Raw genomic sequence first — 19,184 nt, forward strand, 5'->3', positions numbered from 1 at the left:
TTAAGGCTGGCATCCGAAGTCAACTTCCAAGCCTGGCGCTCACAGTCCAAACCACGCTGGCTTAAGTTTGCATGAGTTACTGCCTGCAGCTGGATTTTTTTTTTTTTTTAAAGAAAGCAATCGAAGCTGGTTATTCAAACTGGAACCGATTAAGCAGATTTTAAGAAGTCCTGGGAATTGGAAGGGAGGGGAGTTGCTACGCTTCTGAGGAAACTTGAGTCTGCCTGGATTTATGTTGGAGCGACCTGCGGGCTTGCTATATATCTACGTTACTTTTATTGCATGCTGCAATTTAGCATCGCACCGCGTCCCTCCTAAATGGAATTACAGAACTCAGCCAGCATGCCAGGGCCCTTATCCCCTGGCTGCGCTGCTCCAGTGCCATATAATTATAATCAATTAGAAGGAAGATTCAAGCAGTTGCAAGGTAAGCCCAGTGCGGCGTTTTTCTTTCTTTCCTTTTAAAAAGAGCATTGCTAGGAGATGAAGCTCATAAACAAGACGGGGCAATTCTGATGTGCCTGTGAAAATTGGTGGTTCAGAGAACCCATCGATTTCCAAAGAATAGATTGGTTTTTTCCGCTGGCCCTTGAGGGTCGGTTTTCCTTGTGGCCCTGTGTTAAGGTACGTTGCCTCCCGTAGATTCAGCCTTCCAAAGTGATAAAGGGGTGGTGGTGGTGGGAATCCCAGACCCTGTCATTTCGAACAATAGGACAAGGAAACAGGGAAGAGGGAGTGGCCTTTTTGTCTGAAATCCCCTCTGGCTATTGACAGTCTTCAGGTGTTGAGCAGGGTTCCCTCTGATCCTTGGGCAGCAAAGAAAGAAAGGAATCTTTCCCCTCGCAGGTCATTTGCCTTCCCAATGTATAGCTTCAAGCAATTCATCTAATGCCAGGAGGTATTGCATTACCTCCAGGCAGTTCCATTCCTTGCATTCCACTGACTATGATTGTTATCAGGGGAGTGGGACTGGAAAAGGGTCTTCCAATGATTCTTACAGAGGCCTTTTGTTTGTCACTTGCATGTGAAACAATAATTCTGGGGGCAGCGTCAAAAAGCACTTGATGGATCCAGGTTATTCTTGGTGAATTTTAGAATCAGACAGGGGGTGTAGGTAAGAGGCGGAGTTAGCCAGGCGTGTTACCCATGGCAGACGTCTGGTCTGAATGAAACGAATTGTAGGTCAAATCGTGAGTTAAAAATGGAACTTGAAATGGCTCCATGTTAAAAATAAAACCACCATATAGGCACACGTTTCCCGATTCGCATATCATTAGTCAATCTACACTGAGCAGTCAGAAGTTCAAACCGCACTGTATATATTTCTTATTGTTTCTGTCAGCTATCCCACAGATGGGGTGCTGCAGTTCCTGTCAGAAATGATCTTTGTTAGCCTAGAGAATGTTGCCTTTGGTTTGGTTACCTTCCAAGCCTCCAGTTTGATGGCTGTGTGTTGGCTTTTCCCCCCTTTCTCTTTTCCGTCTTCATTCATTGCAGTTTGCTAAATTTTGTAGAACAACTCACAGAAATGATTTCATACTGGATACCAATGAATAAAAACTAACCAAATAAAAAGCATATTGGTTGGGCTAAGCATTAAGAATGTGGGTTCCAAATGCACACAATAAGGAATAGATGAACACTTTTGCTGCAGAGTATGACCTGGGATCCATAATTAGGCATATTTAAGGTCATGTCCAGTGTGAGTAGCAGGGTCCCCCCCCCCCCGAACTGAAGGTCTCTAAGCTACGGCACTACCCATTTTTGAAAATCCCTCTGATTTCAAAACTGGATTTCCATGGGGCGAAGGTGGGCTGTTTTGAAAAGCACAAAGCCAAAGACCCCTTGGATATATGAAATTGCTTGTAGTTGTCTTGTTCTTTTGCCTTTGGACTTTTAGGCTACTGCTGAAACAATAAATGGTCTTGTGGCATCTTAAGATTAAAGTGTTTATTGGTGCGTAAGCTTTCATGAGCTACAGCTCCCTCAGGTACACAGAGTGTTAGCAGAAATACCTATCTTTAGGTGCTGTTATTTACAAAAGCTGGTACAGCAATCCAACACATACAATACATTCCTAAACAGAGCTACTCCAGTCTGAGCCCATTCATTTCAGTGGGCTTAGACTGGAGTAACTCTGTTTAGGATTGCACTGTTAGACATTATTATGCAGAACACAAATGAAAACAAGGTCCAGTCCAAAGAGTAATAGTGCATTCCTAAGGAGAGTTACCTTTTTAAGCCCATTCCTAAAGAGAGTTACTGCAGTCCAATTTCAATGGGCTTAGACTGGAGTAACTCTCTTTAGGAAAGAACTGTAAGAGACTCAAACTGAGTGGGTGTGGATCATTCCGAAGTGGTGCTGAACTGGCAAAGTAAGATGAATATAAACCCTTACAGCATGTAGTGATTCTTGTTATCAGGACCAGTTTAATCACTTTCACTGCTTCAAGAATTTACGTGGGACTTGGGTGTATCCCATTGGGAGAGGCAAGTTGACTCTGCATGTGGCTTGAATGTTCCTGGTATCAACTGACTCTTGCCAGAATGCCCCCTTCCCCCAGGGCTGGTTTTTATAAAGATGGCTGAATTAAATTCCATCCCAAAAACCCAAGAGAATTTGAAAATAGATGGGATGGAGGGGATTTGCAGCAGTACTGTATCACAAAGGCCTGTTTATTCACAGTGGAGGGGAATTAGGGTTGGGGAAAATAGCACTGAAAGCTATTGTTTGGGGTGGGATTTGAGCACAGGAAATGTTTTAAAATCTACACAGAAAGCCAACGATCAGGATAAACTGTCTTGTTTTGCAAACCGTCTGCTGATACTCTAGCTGTATTCAGCTAAGCTCCCACTAAACTTAGATAATAATATTAACATGGCTTGTTGCTGTTCTTACATAGACTCCCCTCCTCCTGTCTCCCTTCATGCATGGAGCATGATTGGCGATTCGTAGTGTGAACCAAATTTCGCTTTGGTTGCCCCCTTGCTGTATGAATGCAGTTGGCTGGGTGCGTTTGTCAGCCTCCCCAGAAAATGGGAGTGTGAAGCCCAGTTGAATCCTGATTTGTGGCAAATAAACAAGCTAGCACCTGCATTGGTACATCACTGGAGTTTGTTTCCAACCAAAATGCTTAATCCTTCCCTCCCAAGAGAAGGGAAGAGGAGGTATGAGGTGCACCTTAGGTGGGAGTACTGCAGCAAGGCGTGTGTTGGTTTAATTGGAGTTTGGAATTCAGATGCATCTGAATGCATCTGTTTGTGGAGTTTTCCTAAGTCCCATTGCTTTAGCATTTGTTGACTTATTTCTTTTATTTGCGTAATTTATAGTCTGCCCTTTTCTCTGGGACTCAAGGCAGATTCCACAGAGTAAGTCAATACAATCAACAGGATGGCACGTCCAACAAACAATGCAATAGCGTTTACATTGGCGAAATCTGGAGCCAATCAGAAATCCGAAACAGAACTTGAAGCAAAGCATAATTATTAACAAGACGTGTTAAAAGGATGCAGAGTTTACATAGTAGGATCCAATTTACAGCAACAGACAGTACAAACTATACACAGTAATATAGACCACAGTCCCTACCGAAGTGTCTTTCAGAACCATTTTGTTAACACTTCAGCTCTATTATATGTGTAGAAAAGCCCTTCTGAATAATTTAGTTTTGCGTTAGATTTGTGGCTCAGGATGGGGTATGTTTCTTTATCCTCAGATCATGATAAGTAGCTAACACTCCCAAAGGAAGGTAAAATGGCCCTCTTGATCCTAAATTGGGTGCAGATTATTTACACAACTCCCCCCCCCCGCGCCAAATCTACATACAGTCAAACAACTAGGAATGTTGTGGCAGCTTCTTAACAGCTTAGTTTACTACACTGTACTGCTAACAGTGTTTTATGGTAGTTCTCTGCAGCCTCTGACAGTTCAATTAAGCCTAATGCTACTACCTTCCCAAGATTTATGAAAGAGCATTGGGTTTAGGGTTGCTGGCTCTGGGTTGGGAAATACCAGGTGATTTGGGGGGGCGGAGCCTGAGGAGGGTGGGGTTTGGGGAGGGGAAGGACTTCAATGGGTTATAACGCCATAGAGTCCACCCTCCAAAGCAGCCATTTTCTCCAGGCAAAATGATCAGTTGGAGATCAGTTGCAGTCCCAGGAGATCTCCAGCCGCCACCTGGAGATTGGCAACCCTAATTGGGCTTAACCACATGTTTAGAGGCTACATATGTCTACCTCCTCACATGATAAGCTATGAAGTGTCTTCCACTTGGTTTCTAATCCACCTTGGTATCAAACAAGTTGAAGAAGACCTCTCGGGAAGCTACTGTGACTCAATACTAAGTGACTTTGGGCCAGTCAGTTGTTTTCAGCCTAATTTACCTTGCAAGGTTGTTGTGAGGATAAAATGGAGTGGGGGGGGGGCTGTTTATGCCAGCCTGAGCGCCTTGAAGGAACGGCAGGACAAAAACAGATGACCCAGTAATCTGGCCAGAGTCTTAAACCCAACTCTTCCTGGTTCAAATCCAACACTGTATGTTAGCTGTTGCTTTGAGTCTGAGGAGGTAAAGTGGCATAGAAAGGTTTTAAATAAATAAATAAATAAATGTACAGTGCTTTTTGGAACATTTCTTTTGAAACCTCAGAGTAACTACAGCATTGCCCTTTGTTTACGTGCAGGAATGCTGACCCATTCAGTTAATTTTAGGTTTCATGGCACTGAACAGAGGAAGAACCGTATGGAGTAATTGTAATACAGATCTTGTGCTGCTGTTTCCCTAGCAACCTGGGTGCTGTGAAGCCAGGAAAATCTCAATTTAAAAAATGTACCAGCCTTTACTGCGAACTGACAATCTCTTCTTCTAAAATAGCAACAATTCCTTGGTTTGGAGATCATGTGAACCTGTGTGCCCTAATGCCTTAAAGGTTAGGTAACACCTTATGTATTGCTGCATTTGAAATAATATTTTATAGTAGTTTGTGCAATGGTTTTGATTTTTGTAGCATTTTTAAAGTGGACAGAACTTGCATTTTTAAAAGATACATCTTTTCAGTGCTAATTATACAATGTCATTGTGCAGCGTAGAATTTGCCAACATGATTGAGTGCAAACCTACTATAACCATGCTACAATCACATATGTTGTGAATGCACCCAGTGTGTCCATAGAGATTGGGTATTGACTCTGCTGTGGAACACAATTCAGTTCAAACAGACTCTACTTTTAAAACAGCATAGGTTTTCCACCAGTTTTCTTCACACCGTATCAGTGCTGCTGTTTTTTCAATTGGCCTTGTACTTTCTTTTCACATGCTTGCAAAGTTTTTCATTTTAGCATATGCCTCTCCCCACCTATGCACAACCCTGATATGCATTCATAAAGAATTTATGGTTCTCTGGGGCTTTCCTGTAAAAAAGCACTTGTGGCTTATTTGGAAAGCTGGTTCCCATGAACTGTGCTTACGGTGAACAGCAGTTGATGCATGTTCACTGGATTGAGCTGGGAATTTCCTTGAAAAGCCAAGCACAGACAAATTGCCACTGGCAAATGAGGATGGGTTTGTTTGTTTTGTTTACTTGTTCCTTTCTCATTGAGATTTAAAGTGGATTGCACAGTTAAAAACAACAGAATAAGAATAGTACAATACATACAATAAACTATGTAGTAAAACGAAATGACAAACTTAGAGAACAAGGCAGCATTGAAACAGTGTAGTACATACAACAAAATGTAGTGCTGCCCACTCTGGCTTGGGGAATTCCTGGAGATTTGGGGGCTGTGCCTGGAGTGGGCATTGGAAGGGAAGGAGCTCCACAGGGATATTGTATCCTGTGAGGCTGTGCCCTGTGGTGTCACATCCAGGTCAAAGGTCAACCCCTCCAACTCCTTTCCTTCCCATGAGGTCAGTTCCTCCCACCAAAATTTAATTTTCCTGCCTTTTCTCTCTCACTTTACATCACTTGTAGGTGTCTGTATGCATCTGTTCTGCATGCCATACTAACCCTTTGATCCTAAATATTTGTTTGGTATAACTGGCAATCTGTTATGTTGCATTCAAATGAAAAAAGTCTCAAAATCCTGTTCAGGGTTTTCTCAGATTTGAGGAACAGAACCCACTCTGAAGACCCATAGGAGGACACCAGCCAACAAAAGTCCCATGTCTCTTTCAATCCCCAACTGGCTTCTGGCCAGACTAGGAGAAACTGATTGCCTGTCACCTTTAAAGTCTTTACAGATGACAGGCAATCAGTGTCTCCTAGTCTGTGAGGTATACCACTGGAGCAGCAGAAGTCTTACAGCATCCACTGGCTGTAGCCACTATAGGCCTTCCATTTCTTCTAGACTCTGTGGTGTACCATAGAGTCTGCCCTCCAAAGCTGCTATTTCTTCCAGGGGAACTAATCTCTGTATTCTGGTCTGGAGAACAATTGTAATTCCTGGAGAACTCCACACCCCACGTAGGGATTGATAACCTTAATAAAGCAGAGTTACAAGATAGGGAACAGTGCAGTAAAACAGTATATTGTATGCAACAAATAATGGGATATAGCCAGATTACAAGGCTAGAGAATAATGCAAAGTCCCATGATGCCCACTGACATCCTGGTGCCTGCCAAGCATTTTTAGAAAGTGGATGGGGCCAGGTAGGGCTCCTGCCCAGCAGGGCTTGCTGCTACCACCAGTAAGGTTGCCAGCCTCCAGGTACTAGCTGGAGATCTGCTATTACAACTGATCTCCAGCCGATAGAGATCAATTCCCCTGGAGAAAATGGCCGCTTTGGCAATTGGACTCTATGGCATTGAAGTCCCTCCCCTCCCCAAACCCCACCCTCCTCAGGTTGCACCCCAAAAACCTCCCGCCGGTGGCGAAGGGGGACCTGGCAACCCTAGCCACCAGAGTGTTAGCTTTCTTGTCTCTCTCTCCTCTTTCCTTGCATATTCTTTTAAAATTGCTACTCTTGTCCCCTGCGCTTGAGCTTCCTGAGTGGCAGGGGGGCTCTACCTCCAGTAAAAGCCATTTTGTGGTTGGTACCCCGTGGCGCAGAGTGGTAAAGCTGCAGTACTGCAGTCGAAGCTCTGCTCATGACCTCAGTTCGATCCCAGCGGAAGTTGGTTTCAGGTAGCCGGCTCAAGGTTGACTCAGCCTTCCATCCTTCCGAGGTTGGTAAAATGAGTACCCAGCTCGCTGGGGGTAAAGGGAAGATGACTGGGGAAGGCACTGGCAAACCACCCCGCAAACAAAGTCTGCCTAAAAAACGTCGGGATGTGACGTCGCCCTATGGGTCAGGAATGACCCGGTGCTTGCACAGGGGACCTTTACCTTTTTTTTACCTCCTCCTGTGGTAGGCATTTTGTGGTTGCACCCACCAACTTGTGTCAGAATTCTAAAAGTGCCCACAGGCTCAACAAGGTTGAGAACCACTGGAATAATGCAATAAAAAATAGTACAATATATACAACGAACAATGCAGTGAAAACAGACTCAATTTCACAGACTGTTATATGTATGGATACAGATATACCAGAGTCTTTTCCCTGCAATCTGTTGCCAGGTCATCCAACACATTTCAAAGGAAGTAATGCAAAATGTTGCAATTGAGGTTCTATAGCTTGCTAATAAGATTGAGGTTGTTGATCTGAGATAGTAGTGCACTGCTGGGAAATATCTAGAAGAAAATTTCTCTGTGCCATGCACATTGGTGTGGCATGATTAATGATATGGGCAGGTGCCACAGTAACTGAATGTTCTAATGTTCAGCAGCATGAGTTTTCAGAATTTATAGTGGAACTGTTACCAGTTTATGCAACACATAATTATAGTGGTCGTTTCAGAATGCTGGGTTGCGCAATGGTTGTGAGATTGGCTAACTTCATTGTATCTTTAAATTGCTGGGGTGGTTTTGTGAAGCAGATGAGTATGTAGATAGTACATATAGGGGTGTGTGTGCTTCTATGAGAAAGAGACTGCTGATTCCAAGATAATGTCATTAAGTTAGTGGATTAGAAAAGAACCTAAACATGTTCATTAGTTGCTAAATATATCCATGCAAGAAGGTGTGAAGTTAGCAGAAACCACATGCCTTAATTGAATAGTGTCAAACATATGGATTTTGTTTGCTCCGCCTGAACAAGGTCAAGGATTAGCAGGCATTTCCACATTCTAGAAATGTCCATTTGCTCGGTGTTTCTGACACTGGTCTGTTTCATTTGCCTTTCTCTCTGTTGCTGCATATCTGTCGTCCGTACCAGTGGGGCTTCAAAAAGGCAAAGACAGACCTTGAACAGTGTGAGAAAACTGGACAGGTTCTACTCTTCCTTCCTCCCCGGGCAGCTGAATTTGCAAATTCCATAGCACTGTGCTACTTTAAACTTAGGTAGATCTTTGAGGCTAGAAGTAAGAGAACACGTGTACTGCAAGGCCACTGTAGGTGGTAGTGAGACTAGCACAGGTGAGTAGAGCAGTGGTTGAGGCTGGGGTTCCTTTCTCGCTCTGAGGCAGGAGGGCGTCTTCAGCTCGGGTTATTTACCGTTCATTGCTAGGGAGGCAGGAACAAAAACTCACTAGGCCTTCCTGTCTCCCGGGGGAAATGACCCCCTCCTTCCTGAAAGCTCCAGTTTTGTTTCCTGCCTTCAATAGGGAAGCAGTGTTTGGCAGCGCCTCGCTGCCGTTTATGCTTAAAGAAAGGGAAACTGTTTGTCTTAGATTAGAATTAGATTATAGTGACTAGTTTTCTCCCCCTTGTATGTCCCTCCCCCTTGTCTGTCGGCTCCCACACCTTTTAGGTGCTCGTTAATTTTTTCGCGCCTTTAAAATAATATATTTTGTCCAAGGACTTAGACTTCTTACAGCAGCAGGGAAGCTGTTGCAGGGGGGCTTTTGACTGGCGAGCCAACATGGTCTCCTGCTAAGGAGAAGAAGCACAGCAAGGCGCCTTTTAAGAACGACAAGGGGGCGAAGAAAGCCAAGCGCTCCTCACAATCTATAGCACGGCGACAGGGAAGTGGCGCGGCTTCTAGCCGGGCGCCAAAAAAAAGAGCTCCATGCTGCGGGCCGGAGCGCAGCATTTTAAAATCACTTTAAAATGGAGATGGTGTCCTCTAGGTGGCCATGAGTTTGCTGCCATGTTTAGTTTGGTCTGAAGCTGTGGGCCAAAAAGTGCATGCAGAAATGAAACACGATAAAATAGTTGCAGAATCATAAGAGGGACATGGGAGGCTTCTCATGGGAGGCCTTCCGCTCCACAGTGCTTGCTTGGGGTCCTGCTTTTCCCCAGGGGCTGCTCTCTCTGAAGTGGGTTGAATCATTTTAGATTATTGTTTGGTTTAGTTTTAAATGTTGCCCATTTGCCTGAAACAATGAGAAATCGATATGCACCAAACGTCCAATATTAGTTTCAGTCTAAAAAGACCTCCTTAATATTTACCTCTTTCTGTGCAAATCCTGCCTGATGACGAAACAATATAGCCTTTAATTCCAATATTCAGCATTTTAACATCATCACAAGTCTATTAATCTACTCTTCCTTCTGTTGCTGTGTGAGGTTGCTTGATGCTGTGGAAATAAAAAGCAGTGCAACGATAGCATGTTCTGCAACAATTATACCCTTTATGCAGGTTTGCCTATGTGAATTAACCACAGCAAAAAGTATTCTCCTCCTGCTAGTTATGGGAAGGGGTGTTACGGGTCGCTGAAACTCCACACTGATTGCCAGGAATCTTCTTCATCAATTCTTCTGAGCTTTGCAAGCCATTCCTAGCATATCCACAATATAGAAATCTGCTTTTTGTTAAAAAAGAAAAGAAAAAGAACCTAAGATTTTTATGACGATAGCCAGTACTGCATTCTGTAGTGTTTCTGTATTTCTGCAAAACAGCAGTATAGACCCAGCTGTGAGCAATTCTGTCTATAATGGACGGGATAAGAAAATGCTATAAAACTGTCCAGGCTGCTGAGTCTTGACACTGCAATAAAATACAGCTATATTTTTGTAACCCAGTCACAATATATTTTTTTCACACAGACACATAACACTCTCCAAACATGTTGATGCCAACACCACTGGGTAGCTCATAGACTTCTCACCACATGGGACTGTTAGCCTAGTTTTAGACATCTATCCCCAAATCAACTTCATCCGTGGGATATCGAGGAGGTCATGAGCCATTGCAAAGTGACTGCTCTTGCTGCAGAAAGAGAAGAATGGCTCCACCCTTCTCTCTAGAAGATGTAGACATTGACTGCAATTCTAAGGACCCTTTTTCTGGGAGTAAATCCTATTGAATAGCATGGGACCTATTTTCAAGAAGACTTGTTTAGGATTGCTCCCATAGTCTTACAAAGCATAGTGAGAAGCAGGAGCTGTGGCTCAGTGGAATAGCACACACTTTGCACATAGGAGGCCCCAGGTTTTACCCCTGGCATCTCCAGTGAAAAGGATCTTAGGGTGCTTAGGGTAGTCTCTGCTTGATTCTGGAGTGCTGCTGTCAATTAAGAGTAGGCTGTACTGAGCTAGATGGACCAGTTGCCTGACTTGCTATAAGGCAGCTTCATATGTTCAAGTAAATGTTACAACTTGGATGAACCTGCATGTGTTTAGGGACAGACCTCAGGACCAGGAAACAGATCAGGTTTAGATTTTGAGAGTCCATTCATTGGCTGTATTAGTAAGTAGCAAGCTAAGCTGCGGCCATCGTGCAGGTTAGGCATATTGGTGGAGGCTGGTGTAATAAGATGGGAAAGAGAGGGGTGAGGCAGCAGAAATAAACTGAGAACCTAACCTAAATTGAATTGAGAAATTGTAGGTCTGCGTAGCCAATTGGAGCTTTGAGGCAGAGTCCAAATATTAGCCTGATGAGAACCATAATATGTGAAGTATGGTCTCCAAGGGAGGCAGTGAGACCCGAATGCCTTACATTTTTGCCCTCTGCGGTTGTATGCTTGGTTTTGCAGTTAATTATGGAGGTCTAGTTGAGTAATGGTTTAGCGGAGAGAAATGTAGTAACATTTATGGTTGTTTTCTCAGAGGCACCTACCACAACTTAAACTGTTAGAATTCTGTAAATGGTAAACATATGTCATGTTGCCTTTTCACAGCAACCAACAGAGGATAAACATGACATTTCAAAGCAGAGGTTAACCTGTGATCCATGAGCCACCTGAAACTGGAGTGCTAAAGCACATTAAACTGCTGTGTATCTTTTTCTACACTATCTTGTGTTCTCCTCTTGTGTGTTTTCTTCATTCATGAATACCTTCCTTCTTTGTTTATCGCAGCCACTGTAAAGCACTATGTATATTGATGATGCCAGAAAACACCTTCTGGTATTCACAAGTGACTTTGTTATTAAGGGATACAATTCTACACTTACTATTTCACTTGATGCAGGTCCCTTCTAAGCAAACATACGTAGGGTGCGGATACTAATCATGAAGGGCATTCATGGCAGGACAAAGGGATGCTAGCCCTTCCACAAGAACGAAAGTAATGTTGTCAGCACCTTTAAGTGTGGACTTAGATGTGCTAAAATGAAGCTTTTTAGAAAGAGCTTCAAGTTAAGCACCATTGAATAAATGTTGTGGTTAGGAAATGATTGGAAAATACTGACATGACTAAATGTTGAAAGAGGCATTTGAAGGAGGGGGAAATCTTATCACTTAGCAAACAGTCTAATTTGGAGGTTCAATTCAGAGGAAATTACGTGGTGTTGCCTGAGCATCAGAGTTCTTAATTACACCTCATTTTAATAGCAGAACACCTGCTGGGGCTCGTTGCTGGGTTGTCATGTATTTGTTTCAAATGAGTGAAAGAAAGATGTTTTGGCATTCATGTGTAGCTCCTTGTCGACTTCACACTAAGGTGTGATGCCCAAGGGACATGGAGAAAAGACAGGCTGCAAAGCTATTTTTAGCTGCCTTGTAAGATTCTGCTGTTTTACTGGAATATTTCCTCATATTCTGAATGGCTTACCCATTTATCTTAGGGAGTGCCTTCTTCCTTGGTCATTCAGGGGAAACCTTCAAGATAAGAGGCTTTGGTTGGTGGCTGCGTACAGTAATACCTTTTTGTTGGGGCACCTTTTGAAACACCTTCCTAGGGAGATCTACCAGGCCCAGGCCCTTTCAGGAAGAAAGTAAGGTCTTTGTTCCACCAACTCATTTCCCCCCCCCATGTGATTATCTAAACCACGTACTCTTTTTACACTTGTCGATTTTTATATCTTTTTACATTATTTTTTTATTGATAGGATTCCACCAGTGGAAGTAAACTTTCTTACCTGTTCTCTCCTGTAGCCCCAAAAGCTTTCTAAAATGTTCCTGGGGGGCAGGGAACCTTAAGGAACAGTGAGAGGGGGGAACCTACAAAAATCCAGGGTGGGGGAGGCTTCTAGTGGTGGGAAAATACCTTTGGATTCAACTCATTGACTCTATACAGAATTTTCAGCCTGAAAGTACACTTTAAAAGATGTGCCAAGCTTTAGAGGTGCCCTTTCCTGGTTGCCATAACCATCCTATTGACTCAAAATGCTTATGCACAATCAAATGTTAGCATGTTACCAATTTTGCATCAAGTTTGATGACCCCCCCTTTTTTGTAAGTGTGTTTTGATTCTCAACATCGTTCCTTGAACACAATTAAAATATGTCTAATTTAAGGCACTGGAGGAGTGTTAGGGAAGAGAAAATTACAGTGCTGCGACATGATTCACCGAAACTGCTTCCTGCATGGATCTGCCTTTCTGTTGCCCTTTTGACAGTTTCTTGAATATAAATTTGTGCATTGCTCAAATGTTCAGTCTGAATTCTAAGTATAGCGATGGTGTACCTTTGTCCTGCTCTTGCCCTCTGCCACATCTGAGAAAGGATATAATGCAGGTATTTGATTACTGCACTTCCTTCAAAGAGGTTTTGTCTCCTTTCTTTGGTTCCCATTTAAAATTGAATTGGAAAGGATTAAATGTCCGTAGCGTAGTTTCAGTATAGGATGTTGACACTGTTCAGCCAACATAAAGAAAGACACTTGTCTCATATCCAACAAGCTACTAATAAAATGTCGGTTTAAAAAAACTGTCAAAACAGATCTTCCTTTTTTTCTGCCCTTTCCCTTCCTTGGACGAACAAAAGATTCTTGTATTCAGTGTTTCTTTGATGTATCAGAACAGCTCATAAAATATCCCGTCATGCCTTAACTGCCTGAAATTCTAACGACAAGAAGAATTGCTATGATTAGATGACGAAACAAACACATTTCAGGTGATTCAGATAATCGTTTTTTAAATGAGAAAATCTACAGTAAATATTATCTGAGGGGTTTATTTTGGCCATCTAAATTTCAAAGTAGGAACAACGAAGGAAGAGGCCTCTGAAACGAATGTACTGAAAAAGTAATCAAGTGGTTAAAATGTATGCTTCACACTTGTAAATGTGGTTCATGCTATTCTTGGCACTGTATACAGGATAGAACCACTGATGAGAACATTAACATCAAGTAACCTATCTCGACCTCTTTGGGCAACCCACCCAAAAAAGTGACTGACTGACGTTTGAACTTCTCTTGTTCATAATGTCCAATTTGTGTTAAGTTGAACAGCTCGTATTGACTACTTTTCAAAACAAACAGTATTTCAAGCCACTGGCTGGTTGGCCACTACTAATGCATGCTCAGAATTTACTGACTTCCTTGGATTACATGTGCCTTAGGGTCATTACGGTCAGGTCATGCACCAATTTAAAATTAGCTGTGCTAAGAGAATCTGTGCTGCTTCTGTACCTGCACAGTCAGTCGCATTAATCAGCCGGCAGCCTTCCTCTTGTGTGGCATGTGGTAAGAACTACCTGGATCCAACTGCAGTTCCCACGCAGCAGTGGAAGATCACAGAAATCCGTTTAGCACAGGCAAACATGCTTGGCTTTGGGAATCGGGCAGGAAGGCGAACCGGGCGCAGCTGGAGCAAACTGTGCAGCTTCCATCACTCCACTCAGCCCCGCCCCACCCCAGCAGGAATGAGATGGCCAAGGAAACCACCTCTTACATGAGATTTGTTTTCCTTCTTGAGAGGTGTATTGGGCAAATATATGGGCAAGGGAGCCAGCCAAGACAAAGCATTTGTAATCTTTTTTTTAATTGATTTTTTAACATGTAACAAAGATGATGGATGGGAATAGCAGTGTGAAAGCTTGCAGGTGGAGGGTAGTTTCCATCCAATTGTGAACATTCAGAAAACATTGTTTGGGGGGGAGGGAGATGCTAGTGACAGTTTCTGAACAAATTATAATCTCTAAGTATCCCTGGTTTTAATGCACTCCTCATTTTTAAAAAATCTCTACAAAAACAAAATTAGAGTACTGTGGAAGAGGATCCCAGCTTAAATTTCCTCCCAGTATATAGTATTCTATGTGCCTAGGAGCAAGCACATGTAATATTCCCTCCCTGCACAGTAGATGGTAGATCCCAGCAACGGTTATATTATGGCTTGTTTTAATGTTGGTTTTATGATTTTATGATATTGTTTTTACACTGTTCTCTGGATAGGCAGTGTATAAATAAACGGATAAACGTGAGGCCACTGGTCATGCTTTTCAGCTTTCTTCCCCTTGTACTCACACATACGCATGGTAGTAGTCTAACAGCACAATCCTGAGGGGGGGTAGTTGAGGGGGCAGGGACAGCGCAGCCGTGCCCCCGCCTGAGTGGCTTGCTGGCCTGAAAAAGGAAAACAAAAATGTAATTTTGTAGAAACCCTATGAAACTGCTCCATGCAGTTTCACAGGGCTATGCCTCCCTTTTTGCCAGCGTAAGTTTGCACTGGCAAAAGGGGGCGTTCCTGGAGTGAAAGGGCTCAGGGAGCTGGCTAAAGTCAGCCTCGCCCCCAAGAATGCCTCCTTTGGCGCTGGCATGAGCCCTTGCGTGGGGGAAACGTTGCTGCGGCAGCACCCGCGTGTGGTGCTGCTGTACGGCTTCCTATCACCGGCATAAGTGGCCCTGCGTGGTGGTAGTGGCATTAGTGCCCACTTAGCCAGCACAAGTACACTAACGCCAGCACTGGGGTCACGAGGGCTCCAAAGACATTTGCACTGTTAACTATATAACATTGTTTACACAGTGGTAGAGATTAGAATCATAGAGTTGGAAGGGGCCATCCAGTCCAACCCACTGCTCAATGCAGGATCAGCCTAGAGCACCCCTGACAAGTGTTTGTCCAGCTGCTGCTTGAAGACTTCTAGTGAGGGGTAGCTCACCACCTCCCTAGGCAGCCAGTTCCACTGCTGAGCTACTTTCATGGTAAACATTTTTTTCCTAATGTCCAGCCGGTACCTTTCTACCTGTAATTTATATCCATTATTGTGAGTCCTATCCTCTGCTGCCAACAGGAACAGCTCCCTGCCCTCCTCTAAGTGACAGTTTTTCTAATACTTAAAGAGAACAATCATGTGCCAGACGGATTAATTCTCCAGACTGAACATTCCCAACTCCCTCTGTTTTCCTCATAGGGCTTGTTCTCCAGGCCCCTGATCATCCTCGTCGCTTTCCTCTGTAGCTGCTCCATTCTGTCCACATCCTTCTTGAAGTGAGGCCTCCAGAACTGTGCACACTGCTCCAGGTGCAGCCTGACCAATGTGGTGTACAGGGGGACTTTGACATCTTGTGATTTGGATGTTATGCTCCTGTTGATACACCCCAACTAATCTTTTTTGCCGCTGCTTCACACTGACTGCTCACTTTCAGCTTACAGTCCACCCGTACCCCTAGATCTTATTCACACACAGTGTTACCCAGATGTGTATCCCCCATCCAGTATGTGTGTCCCTCATTTTTGTTACCCGGATGTAGAACTTGGCACTTGTCCTTGTTGAATTGCATCTTGTTGACATCCGCCCATTTTTCCAGTGTTCAGATCTCGCTGAATTATATCTCTATCTTCACTACTACTCCCAATTTGGTGTCATCTGCAAATTTAATGAGTTTATTCATTAAATGAGTTTACTCATTATTCCCACTGTAACGAGAGATTCCCTCCTGCATCCTATGAGAGTATCTGTACTAAACAATTTTCAAGGCTTTGCCTGTGGAAAATTGATTAGCAGCAGAGTTCTCCAGGATTTATCTTATTAAAGGTAATTTAGGACCTTTATGTCTGATAATACAAAAGAGTTGGGAGTAAGGTTCAGTTCTCCGAACTATTAACCATTAAATCAGACAGAATACCTGTATAAACTTTTATCTTTTATTGAGAAAAGAAAATATTCTTTATATTGAGCAAGACAGTAAAAATATAGGCATGAAAAAATTAACCCTACAACTGCTGTGAAGATAAATGTTAAAATTATTAGAGTTCCAGGCATTGTTTAATCGTATTATAGCAAGTAATGGTTTTAAAAAGCAAATCTGGTTTCAGATTTTTTCTCACTGCTTTTAGGGATTATCAGAAAAGCCCAAACTTCCCAAAATTCTCACCTGGTGATCTCAACTATTCTTCTTCTGCGACTTCCAGACAGAGAAATCTGATTTGCTTGTCACAAGAATGTATATTTATAGAAAAATATCAATCTTAACCTTTCTCTAAATCTGATCTATTACAATCATTTGGTTATGTCTAGGTATCTGATTGGTTATAACTAAGCATGAGATAAGCAACATGTGCAAATAAGCCAGTTAGCAGGTGCATATGAGATACATCTGATATAGCACGATAAGGCCAATCTCAATTCTTTACCTCTATTAAAAAGCAATTAATCTAACTTTTTTCCTGTATCTGCTTCAACTAACTGTCCAAAGTGAATGTAGCATCAGAGTCCAGTTGCAAAGAGTGTGAATTCTCAGTCAACTTGCACACTCAGCAAGAAAAAGGAGTGATATCATTGCTGTCGCTATGCCACAACCATTTTTATGTGCCAGAGCCATCCTTTTGTGAGAATGTGGGAAACCAGACCAACAACCTGCTGGATCAGATCAGTGGCCCATCCAATCCACCATACTGTTTCACACGGCAGCCAGCCTGTTGTCCTGGAGGGCCAAACGATCAGGGCGTAGAGGCCGCTGCTGCTGCCTCTGTATATGGAGGCTTCTTTTAGTCACCATGGCTAGTAGCCATCGATGGCCCTCTCCTCCATGAATCTGTCTAGCTCCCTTTTAAATCTGTCTATGCTCATGGCCATCACTACCTCCAACAAGTTTAATTACTTCTTCAGAAAAAAAAGTATTTTCTTTTGTTTGTCCTGAAACTCTTTCCCAGCAATTTCATTGGGTGTCCCTGAGTTCTTTTATTATGGGAGAACATGTTCTGGGACATGTGGATCTCATGGTGTGCCTGACTTAATTAAATTTCTGAAGGTTTTGCAAGATGGGGTCAGCCGTGAATTTTGATGAGATGAGCGGACGTATTCTCAACAGCAGGGCAGTGTGCCAGAGTTTGTTGGAAAACTGAGTTGGTAGCTTTAGTTTAAAACTGTTGGGGAAATAAGACCATAATTGAGAGTCTGAAGATCATGAAAAAAACATGGCAGTCCTTTTTTCAAGTTGGCTACGAAGAGTCAATAAAATCTTAACCCAGCACCTGGGACCTATTGCTTACAACTGGATTTGGGTCATAGTGGCCTATATCCTACCACTCTGCTTCGTCCAATCTTAAGGAGCCTTCTTCCAATTTAAGCAGCTTTTCTGCTTCCAGAAAAGCGTGTTTGGGTCAAGGAAGCTTTCAAATTTTGCTGAGTGGAGTGGTAGGATACAGGCCATTATTTCCTTTAGATTGTGCTTCACGTGTTTTCAACTTGTGCAACACTAATAGCAGATCTGATACCTCAGCCAAGCACTTCCAGCCAGCAGTGCCGCACAGCAAAGTGTCCTGAATTGAGGGCAATTCTAGGCGATCAATTCTAGCTGATGAAAAGAGTCATAAAAAGGAGCAGTTAGGTAAGGTTTTAAGACAGGACGCAATCTTGAGCAGAGCGGTGGAGCAGGAGAGCTGGGTTGACAGGCCATGCCATGGCATCACAGTTTAATCTGGCTGGTTTATTGGCTTCTAGACGCGAGGTCGTTAAATGGGTCTCAGAAGAAAAGCTGCCCTCCCACCCCAGGATTGTCTTCCAAAGGTTTGAGGTTAAAGGCCATTTTCAAGAAGAATTAGAAGCTTGAGGATTATGCTGCATTACGGAGCTAATCACTCATTACTAACAAGCCTGAAATTCAACACAGCAGAAACAAAAATAGGAAATAGTATGTAAACACATGTAGTTATTCCTTAGTCTCTGCCCCTCAAGCTGACTTTATATATTGTAGCCTGCAGCTGGGTTTTCTATTCAAGGCCCATTAGGAAGTTCTCAACTTGGAAACATCGAAATGGGGATAGGGGAACGGTATGATGCCAAAGGGGTGAATGGGGAGGGGGATGTACATGAATTCATCAATTCCTGTATTTTCTACAGTGGGGGTCCCAAACCTTTTTGAGCCTGCATGCACCTTTGGAACGCTGACACATGGTGGGGGATGCCACCACAAAATGGTTGCCACAGGAGATGGAGCCGACCAAAAACTGTCAGAGAGTGACTTTATACATTAAAGGTAAAAGGTCCCCTGTGCTAGCACCGGGTCATTCCTGACCCATGGGGTGACGTCACATCCCGACGTTTCCAAGGCAGTCTTTGTTTGTGGGGTGGTTTGCCAGTGCCTTCCCCAGTCATCTTCCCTTTACCCCCAGCAAGCTGGGTACTCCTTTTACCGACCTCGGAAGGATGGAAGGCTGAGTCAACCTTGAGCCGGCTACCTGAAACCGACTTCCGTCGGGATCGAACTCAGGTCGTGAACTCTTATAGTAATTCATCAACATTTCAGGCAGAAACTCTGCTTATCAGAGTGCCTTTTAAAATGAACACATTTTTTACAAAAAAAGTTTTGCGTACACACAGTTTACTTTCAAGTTACACAGTGAAAATTCTTCTGCTGTGGTGGCAGATGCTGCTGAAGCATTTTTTTAAATTATGCATAGCCAATAAAATCTCGGATGGCCAATCAGAAGCCCTGGACGTGCTCACTTTCTAAAAACACTTGGCAGGCTCCAGGAAAGGTGCCCATGGGCGCCACATGTTCTACATACACCCCTGCAAGGAATCCTCCCTCTTGGGCAGGAAAGGAACATCTCCTCTTGGACTGGTGTGTGAGAGAGTGCCAGTGATTGAAAACATTCCTGCCT

At 43.3% G+C, this 19,184-nt stretch overlaps 1 protein-coding gene across 2 annotated transcripts in view; it reads left to right on the top strand.

The window, feature by feature from the left end:
- The window catches only part of SPTBN1 (spectrin beta, non-erythrocytic 1), a 176,883-nt gene that overhangs the window by 35,733 nt on the left and 121,966 nt on the right, over positions 1-19,184 (top strand). Inside the window, exon 1 of one of the 2 annotated variants that reach the window (XM_056852637.1) lies at positions 281-427. The exons of the other annotated variant lie outside the window; for it this stretch is intronic. Within the exon in view, the coding sequence (XP_056708615.1) occupies positions 319-427 (109 nt within the window). The 5' untranslated portion in view covers positions 281-318. Of the gene's footprint in view, positions 1-280; positions 428-19,184 lie in introns of those variants that run through there. 2 annotated transcript variants of the gene reach the window in all.

The sequence above is a fragment of the Euleptes europaea genome, chromosome 7 (assembly GCF_029931775.1).
Source record: "Euleptes europaea isolate rEulEur1 chromosome 7, rEulEur1.hap1, whole genome shotgun sequence".
Classification (NCBI taxonomy): domain Eukaryota; kingdom Metazoa; phylum Chordata; class Lepidosauria; order Squamata; family Sphaerodactylidae; genus Euleptes; species Euleptes europaea.